Source organism: Pteronotus mesoamericanus, unplaced genomic scaffold, assembly GCF_021234165.1.
Source record: "Pteronotus mesoamericanus isolate MK-2021 breed Mesoamerican mustached bat unplaced genomic scaffold, CSHL_Meso_final contig_73, whole genome shotgun sequence".
Lineage (NCBI taxonomy): Eukaryota > Metazoa > Chordata > Mammalia > Chiroptera > Mormoopidae > Pteronotus > Pteronotus mesoamericanus.
Window position 1 is genome coordinate 13,854,346 of NW_026555245.1, and position 13,012 is coordinate 13,867,357.

At 41.0% G+C, this 13,012-nt stretch overlaps 1 protein-coding gene across 1 annotated transcript in view; it reads right to left on the reverse strand.

Moving 5' to 3' along the window:
- Positions 1-10,945, reverse strand: part of GDA (guanine deaminase) — a 78,773-nt gene extending 67,828 nt beyond the window's left edge. Inside the window, exon 1 of the mRNA XM_054583023.1 lies at positions 10,714-10,945. Within this exon, the coding sequence (XP_054438998.1) occupies positions 10,714-10,836 (123 nt within the window). The 5' untranslated portion in view covers positions 10,837-10,945. The remainder of the gene's footprint in view (positions 1-10,713) is intronic.
- Positions 10,946-13,012: the final 2,067 nt, after the last annotated feature.

Genomic DNA, 13,012 nt, shown 5'->3' on the forward strand with positions numbered 1-13,012 from the left:
ATTACAACAATCACAATGAGAGCAAGGGGATTATGTACTAAAGAAAAAACAGGATAAGAAGAATCTGAGTGTGCTTTAAACACATTATCTCATCTGTCTCATAACTTCTCCAGGGTGCTATGTATGTCCACATTTTATAAATGAGGATGCTGAGGCTCAGCTTCGTTAGGAAACTTGTCCAAGTAAGTGTCAGAGTTGGGATTTGCATCTACATACTCTGACTTTAGAAGCCATGTTTTTAACCACCAGTTTGGATATATATGCAAAATTTTATGGGAGAACAAAGGGTAATTTATTCTAACTGGGGGATAATGGCCAGGGAAGCCTTTGGGAATAAAGGGACATCAGAAGTGGGCCTTGAAGAACAGGATTTAATTTTTGTAAATGTGGAGTAGAAAAGGGGATATAAAAGGGAGGACTGACTTCTGGTCAATATGGAGGCATAAGTAGACACATTTTGCTTCCTCATGCAACCATAGAAAGAATTACAACCAAATCTCAAGAACAAATAACACCCAGAACTGCCGGAAAATTGAGCTGTATGGAAGTCTAACAACCAAGAGATACCTTGGGAGTGAGCGATCACAGCCCCAGGCCAGTTGCACATCCCAGGGTTCCAGCACCAGGAAAATAAACCCTCCCTTACCTCTGGCTGTAAAATCCAGTGGGGACTGGGCAGTGGAAAAAACTACCAAATTTTCACCACTTAAAGGGCCTACACAGGCTTAGAATGTATGCAAACCCCACCACAGCAACTGGAAAGGCACCAATCATATATGGGAGGTAAATGAGGTGATCAGAAGCAGGGCAAGTGCCAGACAGGCCTCCAGAAACCAGGCAGTGGCACTGTCCCTTCTCTGAGCACCTCCCCCAACACAGAGCCACAAAGCAGTGAAGCAGGTTGCGCACTCTGGCAATTACTTAGGCTCTGCTCCACACAATTTACAGGTGCCTTTTATACATAGGATACACTACTAAGACAGGGAGTCAAAGCAGGTCTACCTAATACACAGAAACAAACACAGGGAGGCTGCCAAATTGAGGAAGCAAAGAAATATGGCCCAAATGAAAAAACAAAACAAAATCCCAGAAAAATAACTGAATGAAACAGAGATAGGCAACCTATCAAATACAGAGCTCAAAGCACTAGTGATCAGGATGCTCAGAGAACACACTGAATATGGCCACAAATAAAGAAAGAAATGAAGGATACAGTAAGTGAAATTAAGAAAAATATATAGGGAACCAACAGTTAAGGAAAGGAAGCTGGGATTCAAATCAACAATTTGGAACAAAAGGAAGAAATAAACACTCAACCAGAACAGAAAGAAAACACAAGAATTAAAAAAAAAATGAGGAGAGGCTTAAGAATCTCTGGGACAACTTTAAATGTATCATTATCCAAGTAATAGGAGTACCAGAAGGAGAAGAGAAAGAGCAAGAAATTGAAAACTTACCTGAAAAGATAATGAAAGAAAACTTCCCTAATTTGGTGAAGGAAATAGACATACAAGTCCAGGAAGCACAGAGAGTCCCAAACAAGTTGGACTTAAAGAGAACCATACCAAAACACATCATAATTAAAATGCCAAAGGAAACAAAGGCCATAAAAAGAGACCCAGAGGGGCACTTTATAATACTTAAAGGAAGAATCTATCAAGAAGACATAAACATTGTAAACTTATATGCTCCCAATATAGGGGCACCCAAGTATATAAGGAAATTGTTGGATGACTTCAAAAAAAGATATATAGACAGCAACACACTAATAGTAGGGGATTTCAACACCCCACTGTCAAAAATGGACAGATCTTCCAAACAAAACATTAATAAACATATTGTGCAGCTGAGTGATGCACTGAATCAAATAGACTTAGCTGACATATATAGAACCTTACATCCCAAAGATGAAAAATACACATTCTTTTCAAATGCTCATGGAAGTTTTTCAAAGATAGACCACATGATAGGACACAAAGCAAAACTCAGCAAATTCAGGAAAATTGAAATAATACCAAACTTTTTCTTGGACCACAAGGGCTTGAAACTGGAAATCAACCCCAAAGAGAAACTTCAAAAACTTGCAAACTCATGGAGACTGAACAGTAGACTATTAAACAATGAATGGGTCAATAATGAGATAAGAGAAGAAATCCAAAAATTTCTGGAAACAAATGAAAATGAACACACAACAGTCCAAAACCTATGGGACACAGCAAAGGCGGTCCTGAGAGGGAAGTTCATAGCAATACAAGCTTACCTAAAAAAGATAGAAACATTTCAAATAAAAGACCTAACCCTACAACTTCAAGAACTGGAAAAACAACAACAAATAAATCCCAGAGCAAGTAGAAGGAAGGAAATAGTCAAGATTAGAGCAGAACTGAATGACATAGAGACAAAAAGAACAATTCAGAGGATCAACCAATCCAGAAGCTGGTTCTTTGAAAAGATAAATAAAATTGACAAGCCTTTAAGCAGACTCATCAAGAAAAAAAGGGAGAGGACCCAAATTAATAATATCAGAAATGAAAGAGGAGAAGTAACAACTGATACCACAGAAATACAAAGGATTGTCAGAAACTATGAACAATTATATGCCAAGAAATTTGAAAATCTTGATGAAATGGACAAATCTTTAGAAAAGTATAACCTTCCAACACTGAAGGAGGAAGAAACAGAAAGCTTGAACAGACCAGTAACAGCTGGGGAAATTGAAGCAGTAATCAAGAAATTCCCGGCACACAAAAGCCCAGGGCCGGACGGTTTCACAGGAGAATTTTACAAAACATTTAAGGAAGAGCTAACCCCTGTCCTTCTCAGACTATTCCAAAAAATCCAAGAGGAGGGAAGACTCCCAGACTCTTTCTATGAGGCCAGCATCACCCTGATCCCAAAACCAGATAAAGACCCTACAAAGAAAGAAAACTACAGGCCCATTTCGCTGATGAACATAGATGCTAAAATCCTCAACAAAATATTGGCAAACCGCATCCAGCAATACATTAAAAAGATTATCCACTACAATCAAGTGGGATTAATCCCAGGCATGCAGGGATGGTTCAATATACACAAGGCAATAAACATGATACATCACATAAATAAAAGAAAAGACAAAAACCACATGATCATCTCGGTAGACACAGAAAAAGCATTTGATAAGGTACAGCACCCATTTATGATCAAAACACTCAGAAAAATGGGAATAAATGGGGAATTCCTCAATATAATAAAGGCCATATATGAAAAACCTACAGCCAACATCATACTCAACGGGCAAAAACTAAAAGCTTTCCCACTAAGATCAGGAACACGACAAGGATGTCCGCTTTCACCTCTTCTTTTCAACATCGTATTGAAAATCCTAGCCACAGTGGTGAGACAAGAAAAAGAAATAAAAGGCATCCAAATAGGAAAGGAGGAAGTAAAGCTATCATTGTTTGCAGATGACATGATAGTGTACATAGAAAACCCTGTAGACTCTACCAAAAAACTCCGCAACCTAATAAGTGAATTTGGCAAAACAGCAGGATACAAAGTCAATATTCAGAAATCAAAGGCATTTTTGTACACCGGCAATGAAATAGAAGAAGAAATGAGAAAAAAATACCATTCGATATAGTAAGAAGAAAAATAAAGTACCTAGGAATAAATTTAACCAAAGAGGTAAAAGACCTGTAAACAGAAAACTATACAACATTGAAGAAAGAAATTAAGGAAGACACAAATAAATGGAAGCATATACCATGCTCATGAATTGGGAGAATTAATATCATCAAAATGTCCATACTACCCAAAGCAATTTATAGATTCAACGCAATCCCTATTAAGATACCAATGACATATTTCACAGAAATAGAACAGACATTTCAAAAATTCATATGGAACAATAAGCGACCCCGAATAGCCTCAGCAATTTTGAGAAAGAAAAACAAAGTAGGAGGGATCACCATACCAGACATCAAACTATAATACAAAGCCACTGTACTCAAAACAATCTGGTACTGGCACAAGAACAGATCCATAAACCAGTGGAACAGAATAGAAAGCCCAGAAATAAGCCCAGGTCTCTATGGGCATCTAATATTTGACAAAGGGGGCAGAAGCATAAAGTGGAGCAATAATAGCCTCTTCAACAAATGGTGTTGGGAGAGCTGGACGGCTACATGCAAAAAATTGAAATTGGATCATCAGCTGATACCATACACAAAAATAAACTCAAGATGGATAAAAGACTTAAATGTAAGTCGCAACACCATCAAAGTCCTAGAGGAGAACGTTGGCAGGAAACTCTCAGATATCCCACACAGCAATTTTTCACCGATATGTCTCCTAAAGCAAGGGACATAAAGGAAAGAATAAACAAGTGGGACCTCATCAAAATAAGAAGCTTCTGCACAGTGAAAGAAAACATCAGCAAAATGAAAAGGGAGCCAACCATATGGGAAAATATATTCGCTAATGATACATCAGATAGATGTTTGATCTCCAAGATATATAAAGAACTCACTCGACTCCACTCCAAGAAGACAAACGATCCAATCAAAAAATGGGCAAAGGACCTGGGCAGATGTCTTTCCAAGGAAGAGACACAGAGGGCCCAGAGACATTTGAAAGGATGCTCAGCATCACTAGCCATCAGAAAAATGCAGATCAAAACCAACATGAGGAACCACCTCACACCGGTCAGAATGGCCATCATAAACAGATCAACAAACAACAGGTGCTGGCGAGGCTGTGGAGAAAAGGGAACCCTAGCACACTGTTGGTGGGAATGCAGACTGGTGCTGCCACTGTGGAGAGCAGTGTGGAATTTCCTCAAAAAGCTGAAAATGGAACTGCCTTTTGATCCAGTGATTCCCCTGCTGGGACTATACCCTAAGAATCCCAAAACGCCAATTCAAAAGAACTATGCACCCCAATGTTCATAGCAGCACAATTTACAAAGCCAACTGTTGGAAGCAACCTAAATACCCATCAGTAGATGATTGGATCAAAAAGTTATGGTACATTTACACAATGGAATAGTACGCAGCAGAAAGAAAAAAAGAACTACTAAACTTCGCGACAGCATGGATGGAACTCGAGAGCATTATGCTAAGCAAAATAAGCCAGGGGGCGAAAGACAAATACCATATGATCTCACCTATAATGGAACCTAACCAACAATAAAAAGATGCAAGGAAAATAAGACCAGCAACACTGAAAGGAAAGGAAACCAACAGAGACAAGAGGGAAGGAGGGTTGGGGCGGGGGAGAAAAGAAAGGAAGGGGAAAGTCAAGGAACATATAGCAAGGACTCATGGACAAAACTAAAGGAGAAGAGTTGAGGGAGGAAGGAAGGGAGGGAGGGGGCAAGGGAAAGTGGTGTGGAGTAGGCAGAGACTAATGTATTTGAAAAAATAAATTAATTAATTTTTTTAAAAAAACCTATCTTTTAGAATGGAAGGACAGATAAAGTGTTTACCAGATAAGATAAAGGTAAAGGATTCAACATCACCAAGCCATTACTACATAAAATTTTAAAGGTACTTATAAAGAAAAAGATCAAAACTATGAACATTAAAATGACAACAAATTCACAACTATCAACAACTGAATCTAAAAAACAGAAACAAAAACAAACTAAGCAAACAACCAGAACAGGAACAGAATCATAGCTATGGAGATCATTTGGAGGGTTATCAGCTGGGAGGGGAAAGGGGAATAATGGGGGGAAATATGCAGGAATTAAGAAGCATAATTTGTAGGTACAAAATAGACATGGGGATGTTAAGAATAGTATAGGAAACGGAGAAGCCAAAGAACTTATTTGCACGACACATGGACATGAACTAAGAAAGGAAGATTGCTGGAAGGAAGATGGGTACTGCACAGATGGGGCAAAGGGAAAAAATTGGGACAACTGTAATAGCATAATCAAAAAAAAACTAAAAATTATTTAGTTTAAAAAAATAAAATAAAATAAAGTAAAAGGGAGGACTATTCCAAGCTGAGAAATCAACACCAACAAAGTGGAGGCATAAGAGAATACGACATGCTGGGAAGAGTGAGAAACAGGCATGGATCAACAGTCCTTGGCTTATAGATCCTTCATGGTGAAAACCAGTCATGGAAATCCTACTCTCATTTTTCAGAGAGAAGGATGGAGCAGGAGAAATTATTATAGTAGCAGATTGGGCCCAAATAATGTCATACCTAGAATGTCTTCCTGGGGCATTTGGACCTTAGAGGCAATAGAGAGCTGCACATGGTTGCAAAAGAGGAGATACATGATACTACCTATGTTCCAAGAAAGAAACTGTCAATAATGTGGGGGAGACATTAGAATGGGGAAGAGAAAACCATTAGGAGTTTCCTGTAATATTTTAGGCAAGAGACAATGAATGGCTAGACAGAGCCAGTGACAACAGAAAGGGGTATGCAAAAAGATATCCCAGAGGAAAATTGGCTGGATTTAACCACTGATGTGGGTGCCTCGAAAGACACTGACAGTTGTGGCCAGTAAGGAGAAGACAGAAATGGGAAGAGAAAAGGCAGCTAGCACTCCTTTGAAAAACACTATAATTCTTTGAAAAAGCAGTGTAACCCTTAGAGGTGCTCTGGGCTGCAATTAACAGAAGTGTTGTTAATCAAGATATCATTGTATGTTACCTCTCAAAAGAAGTCTGAAAGGAGTAGGCAATTCCAGGGAGAGTTAACTATTCAATGATGTTCAAAGAGGGACTAAGTTAGTACCTCTGAAATCCTCTTAATTTTTTCGTTATTGTCTCAAACAGTGTCAGCATCAGCTCCACTCCTCACATGACAGCATCCAAAAAAAAGGACTTCTCTTCCCCCATCTGTGTCTACTGATTAGGGAGAGAAGTATTTCCCAGAAGCCTTAAGCTGACTCCTTGCATGTCAGAATGTCATCACTGTCTACCCTGAGCTACCAGGAAGCTGAGAAAAGAAATATCCAGGAAATTGGATTATGATTACCAAGACTGATTTACACTATGATATATCTGCAGAGCCAAGTATATTACAGGAAGATCAAATTCAGATGTGTTAAAAAGGAAGCCAGTGTTACAGCTATTGAGTGGGTAACCAACAGTGTCTGCTGTTAGCATTTTGAACAAAACAATTGCTTTCTGGAAAATACGAATTTACAAGATAATGACATGATACTTGAGCATGAACGTATGTTTCTAATGAAAGCAAATCTCTGCTTTGGCAGCCTCAGAAAAAAGAGCTTAGCCCAAATTCCCTCTTCAATTTCACAGGATATTCTTAGGTCCTGAGCTTGGTGGGTCTTTACCTGGCCAAGCAGAAGGAAAGGATGATACAGAACCACTAAAATTTGTGACTTACACTGTGAGAACTCCTGGCAAAGCGAGATGGTGATGCAGTCTCAGGTGCCAGCAGTTTGGGGAATTAAAGAATATTGATTCATTTCCTTCACCAGAGCTATTTAACCCATTTATGAATGTCCAAGTTCTATGTATCCTTTAATGTTCAGCTCAATTTTGGCTTCCTTCATCACACTTTTCCTATCACCAGCCAATCTGTACCCACCATATGATTTAACACATTCACAGACATCTTTCCAACATTATCAAATCCAGTTGACCTAAATAGCTACCAATTTTGTCCACTTCTCTCCAGTTCCACTGCTGATAATAACTGCTGATATTTATTGGGCATGTGCTACATTAAGGTATTAACATATGCACTCAATAGCATGAAAAAAAGATAAAAACCATAAAAAAGGACCATTAAAAAATAAAGAATGCAATATCTGACATAAATAATACACTGGAAGGAATAAACAGTAGGTTAGATGAAGCAGAGGACAGTATCAGTGTTTTGTAAGACAAGTATGAAAAAAATATCCAGGCAGAGCAGCAAAAAGAAAAAAGATTTTTTTATAAATGAGGAGAACTTAAGAAACATTTTGGACAACATGAAACATAACAACATCCTCATCATCGGAATACCAGAAGGAGAAGAGAGTGAACATGTGATCAGGAACCTACTTGAAGAAATAAGGACTGAAAATGTCCCTAATCTGGTGAAGAAAAATGTCACACAAGTCCAGGAAGCTCAGAGAGTCCCAAACAAGTTGGACCCAAAGAGGCTTACACTGAGCCACATCATAATCAAAATGACAAGGCTTAAAGGCAGAGTCCTAAAAGCCACAAGAGAAGAGCAGGTAATTACCTACAAGGGAGCACCAAGTAGACTGGCATCTGATTAGTCAACAGAAATATTTCAGGCCAGAAGCAAGCATTATGAAATATTCAAGGTGATGAAAAGCAAGGACCTACAACCAAAGTTGCTTCAGCCAGTGAGGTTATCATTTAAAATCGAAGGAGAAATAAGGAGCTTCCCAGACAAGAAAAACTAACTCTGAATTCAAAATGCCCAATACTATAATGCTGACTAGAGAATTAATTTTAATTCACCTTATTTTGAATGAGCTTTAATTAATGGTTTACAAGTAGTAAATCATTACCTTCCTTTGAGCATAAAGTTGCATGAAATAAGGGATGAGGTCTAGAAGGGAGAGGGAGGAGGTTAGAGGAAGTTATGTCCTCTCTCTCTGAGATGCTACCCAGACCTGAACTTGAAGTGGAGAACTAAGCTCCCAAGACCCCACACAACTGGTTCCATCACACAACTACATACTGTGGTTACCCAAAATATAATCCACCCACTACCTATGTTGTAATTTCCTGGGACCTTTATTGGAATGTACTTCCTAGGACCCACTCCAGGCCTACAGGTTCAAATTCTCTGAGGATGATGCTCTGAATCCAGCATTTTAACAAGCACCCAAGATATTTCTAATTCATCCCAAGGCTTGAGAACAGCTTTCAGAGCTCAGTAAAAATATAAAGATCTCAATGATTCCTCATACTTATTTATTTCATGATGATATAATTTTCTGTTTAGAATCTTGAAAATGTTTAAGTAAATAAGATATTTATCTCAGCAACTCTAAAGGCAAGGCACTCCCACTTTCAAAACGAGGGCTACATATGACATGTCTTCCTTTTGTACACAGAAATCAACTGCTTTGCACCCAGGAGCAGAGCAGTAAACAGTTGTCAGTTCAGTGATTAGGACATTTTATACCATAAATAGAAACCACTTGATTAACTCACCTTTGTGTTCAATTCCTAGTTAATTTTATCTTGTGGGGGAATGACATTTTTCCTAAATTTGTTACTTCACTATGTTTTCCAGTTAGGAATAGACTTTCTGACTCAACTACTAATTGCATATTTGGGACACTCTTTTATTCTTCTTCTGTACAACACCTAGCAAAAGTAATTTTTTTTTTAGGTAAATTACTTCCTTTTCTTATTCCTCACCACTGGTTAATGCCAGTCCTCAAACTTACTCTCTTGGCTGCTCTCCTACCAATTAAAATTTTGGATATGGGGAATTAATTTTTAAAAAGAATCCCAAGTTGAACAGCTCCTTGTGGTTAGGCAAACACCTCTGATCTTTCCCCAGTTTAGCAGTCTCTGTTCCTTTGCTTCCTGGGACTTGCCTTGAGCCTAAGGGTCCCCTGAAACTTCAGGGGTCAAATACACAGGCAATGATCCATCAGTCTTCGGGTTTATGGGGGTCTCCCCATTTGGGGGAGCTCTGAGAGTTTGATTATCTTGGAAGCACAATAGCAAGCTCCCTGAATATGCACAGAGAATATTTTTTTAAGCACCATAAGAAAACAGGGTTTAGTTATCCCCAAACGCAAGAGTCACAAATCAAAGCTGTCACTGACTCTGAAGAATCTTTAGTCAGCAATAGTAGCTTCAAGCTGACAAGTCACAATACCTGTTCTTTCGCTAGCCAAACTGGTAGGAAAAAGCTCAAAAATATCCCATTCCCATCTCTTATTTTCTTCCTCTAAGAATGAATGCCTTTCACTTGTCAAACTGGCCAGGCCAGTACTGACAGAGTAACCACCGATCCGTATGGAAGAGTAAATATTAGACATTAAGTTATCTGTGTCATTTGTAGAAATCCTGATTTTGGAAAAGGAAGTGTAGAAGACACGCTCGTAGAAGACATTTTGCACCTTAAAATGGAGCTGCTTGCTTTGAAGCAAATGGCTATGGGTGTGTGTTGGGGGAGTGGGGTGGGTAATTTCTCTCAGACTATCCTTTCTAGCATTACAAGCTGTCTAGTTTGAATTGTTATTAGTAAGTATATTGTCTGTTGAATGACCACGTGAATGAAATCAATACTTTGCTTATTCTATGCGTGTAAAGGACTAAATAACACTGATCAAATTTCCCTTCCTCTGTTATTCCTTTCACAATATTTTTTCCTAGTGCCTAGCCTGTGCCAAGCACTGTGCCAGGCGCCACGTATGCAAAAATGAATGAAACAAGGTTCTGGTCTATTAATGATCTCTCAAGATTTGCGAGGGTATGTAGCCTCGCTACCTCTCCTGCTACAGCCTGGACGGCTGTCGAACCAAAGGCTTCCGGCTTCTGGGACTCCGGGCCTTTGGGAGCACGTTACTCCCAGGCTAGCCCAGGAACCTAACGCCAGAATTCTCCCGGCGTCCCCCAGCAGCCAAGCACTCAAGTTCAACTCCGGAGCCGCGGCACTCGCTCTGCACGGAGCGAACTCCGGGCTCGCAGGGCACCGCGCGAGACTCCCTTCACCTGTCCGCCCGCCCGTCGGGCTGCACCAAACCCCGCGCCCGCTTACTTTGCCGCTGTCGCTCACGCCGAGGAGGTGATCCCGCAGCACCTCCATGGGGCAGGTCCAAGTGGAGTGGACGAACGTCCCTCGGAAGATGTGCGCCAAGGGTGGCATCCGGGCGGCACACATAACAGCGACCGAGCGCAGCGCGGGGTTCGCGGGCCAAGAAGGGCGCACCGGATGGAGAGGCGCGGCGAGAGCTGCTGCGACTGCGGGTGGCTGCTAAGCGGGCACCAGCAGCTCTGGCCTGGTCCTGCCCCCGCTTTCCCGAGCGATCACCTGCCCCCTTTCAGGCCGCGCCCAGGGGCTGGCTCCCTGCCTCCTCGATGCCAATAAGATTTGCCTCCCGGGAGTTGGCTCCGCGCTCCCGTGGGTGTGGTCTTTCTCTCAAATCACCGCTTACGTTGCAGTTGTTTCAGTCCGGTGGCTGTCACCCAGCTAGGGGGCGGGAAAAGAAGGAAGGAGCTGAAGTAGTCGCGATTCCAGCCCTGTACCTTGAATTGGTCATTAAATGTGTTTTTGTTCTCCGTTTCCCAAGCCCCTCCACCTTTCTTTAGTCTGCACACCTGGAGTTTGCATCTGCCTGTTTTCTTTGTCCTTTAAACTCGTAGGGCCGTTTGTGGCCAAACCTGGGATTCTTCAACCTTTAGCACACACAAGATAACTGGCATAATTTCAGGCACAGTGAAAGGTAATTTAGGGCTACCAAGTTTACAGACAAGTTTCATTTCCAGCTTCTGCCAGCTGCAGAATGTGTCCTAACCTGTTTTTCAGAAGCATGTCTTAACAGAGTTACTGGGAGCTCCACCCCTGGAGGTTAATCTGGACCCCAAAGTACTTCTCTCTACCTTGAGGCCAATATGTTGGCCCTTCTGTTTATCCACAAGAAATTCCAATTCTAATTTTTCTCATACCTAAATTAATCTCTTAGATTTATTTCCCGTTGTACAAAGGGAGAAAATTAAATACTCAAGCCAAGTGGCAAGATATGGCAGCGTGGCATGGCTTAGTGGAAAAAGCTCTGGGTTAGGAACCAAGAGACCATAGTCAATGTTAGGGTGGTTGGTGCTGCGGGCTGTGAAAGAATTCGCAAAGGGAAGAAGTGGAGAGAGTAAAAGTTTTCATCTTACTGTCCCAAGACAGGGAGAGGGCTAGGTGAGGAGGTGTGCCCTGCCACCAGCCCGAGGGTTGGGGCTGTGAGCTTTTACTGGGTAATGGGGTGGCTGTAGAGCAGGAAGTTTCAGTTGGGCTGCAGCAGCTATAATCTTTGGGTGTACTGTCCAGTCTGGTCATGTGGTCTGGTGTGTCCTGTTTCATAAGTTCCTGGAGCCTCTGTGCCTTCAGGGCACTTGTAGTAATTTTCTAGTCCTGAGGATAAAGGTTCATAAAACAACTAGGGTCAGTCATGCTTTATGGCCCCAGCCATCTCTGGGGAAGAGGGCCTGAGAAAGTGGCTTTTGTCCTATTATTCCCTCCTTTGGCTTTTGAGATGGATTTATTCTTAATGACTTGGACCCGTTCCGGTTCTGGGGAGTAGGGACAAAGGTCTTTTCCTGGAACTATGTCCTGGGGGTTATGGATGTAGAGTTGTCTTTGCCCGTGGATCCAGGTAGGGGTTATTAGAAGGGGGAGAGTAGGACTGGACAGTCCAGAAGGTGAGAACTGTAGCTGGGGGTCATTTGCAAAAGGAGTCTCCTAGAGCTTGGACACTTTATTGAATGAAAGACATAAGGAATCTTAGGAGACATGGCCCCAAAGTGACAATAAAGAGAAGACCTGCGATAGCACCTAGGAAATGAGTCAGCCAAGAAAACAAGGACCATCTGGCCTTAAAATCCCAAAAGGGGAGAATCAGAGTAGCAGGTAAATTCTGTGTGGCAGACACCACATCAGTAGCTCTCAATAATTCCAAGTCAAGGGGTAAGAGAAAAAAAAAAATGAAAATTAGCTTAGAAGAAAACTAGAAAAATTAGGATTTAATTCAGTTTGCGGGTGAAAATTAGACATTGTGATTTCCATTGAAACATAATTTTTGTCCCCCAAATTACCCTCATTTTATCAAAGAGACTGCATTAAATCCAGTTTCAATTTGGCCTGATTATTTGCATGAACACAAAAAGAATAGTAATTGATCATACAGGCTCTTTCAAATCTGCTTTGCTGGAATTTTACAAGGAACCTTCAGACTGAGTTTTAGTCAGGCCTTCGGGGCAAAGAAGCCAAGCCACACAGTTGTCATTTGGCTTTGCCTGAAATACCTTTAAGTCTGGGTGGATTCCTCAAGGCCTTGAGGACCCCAAAATGT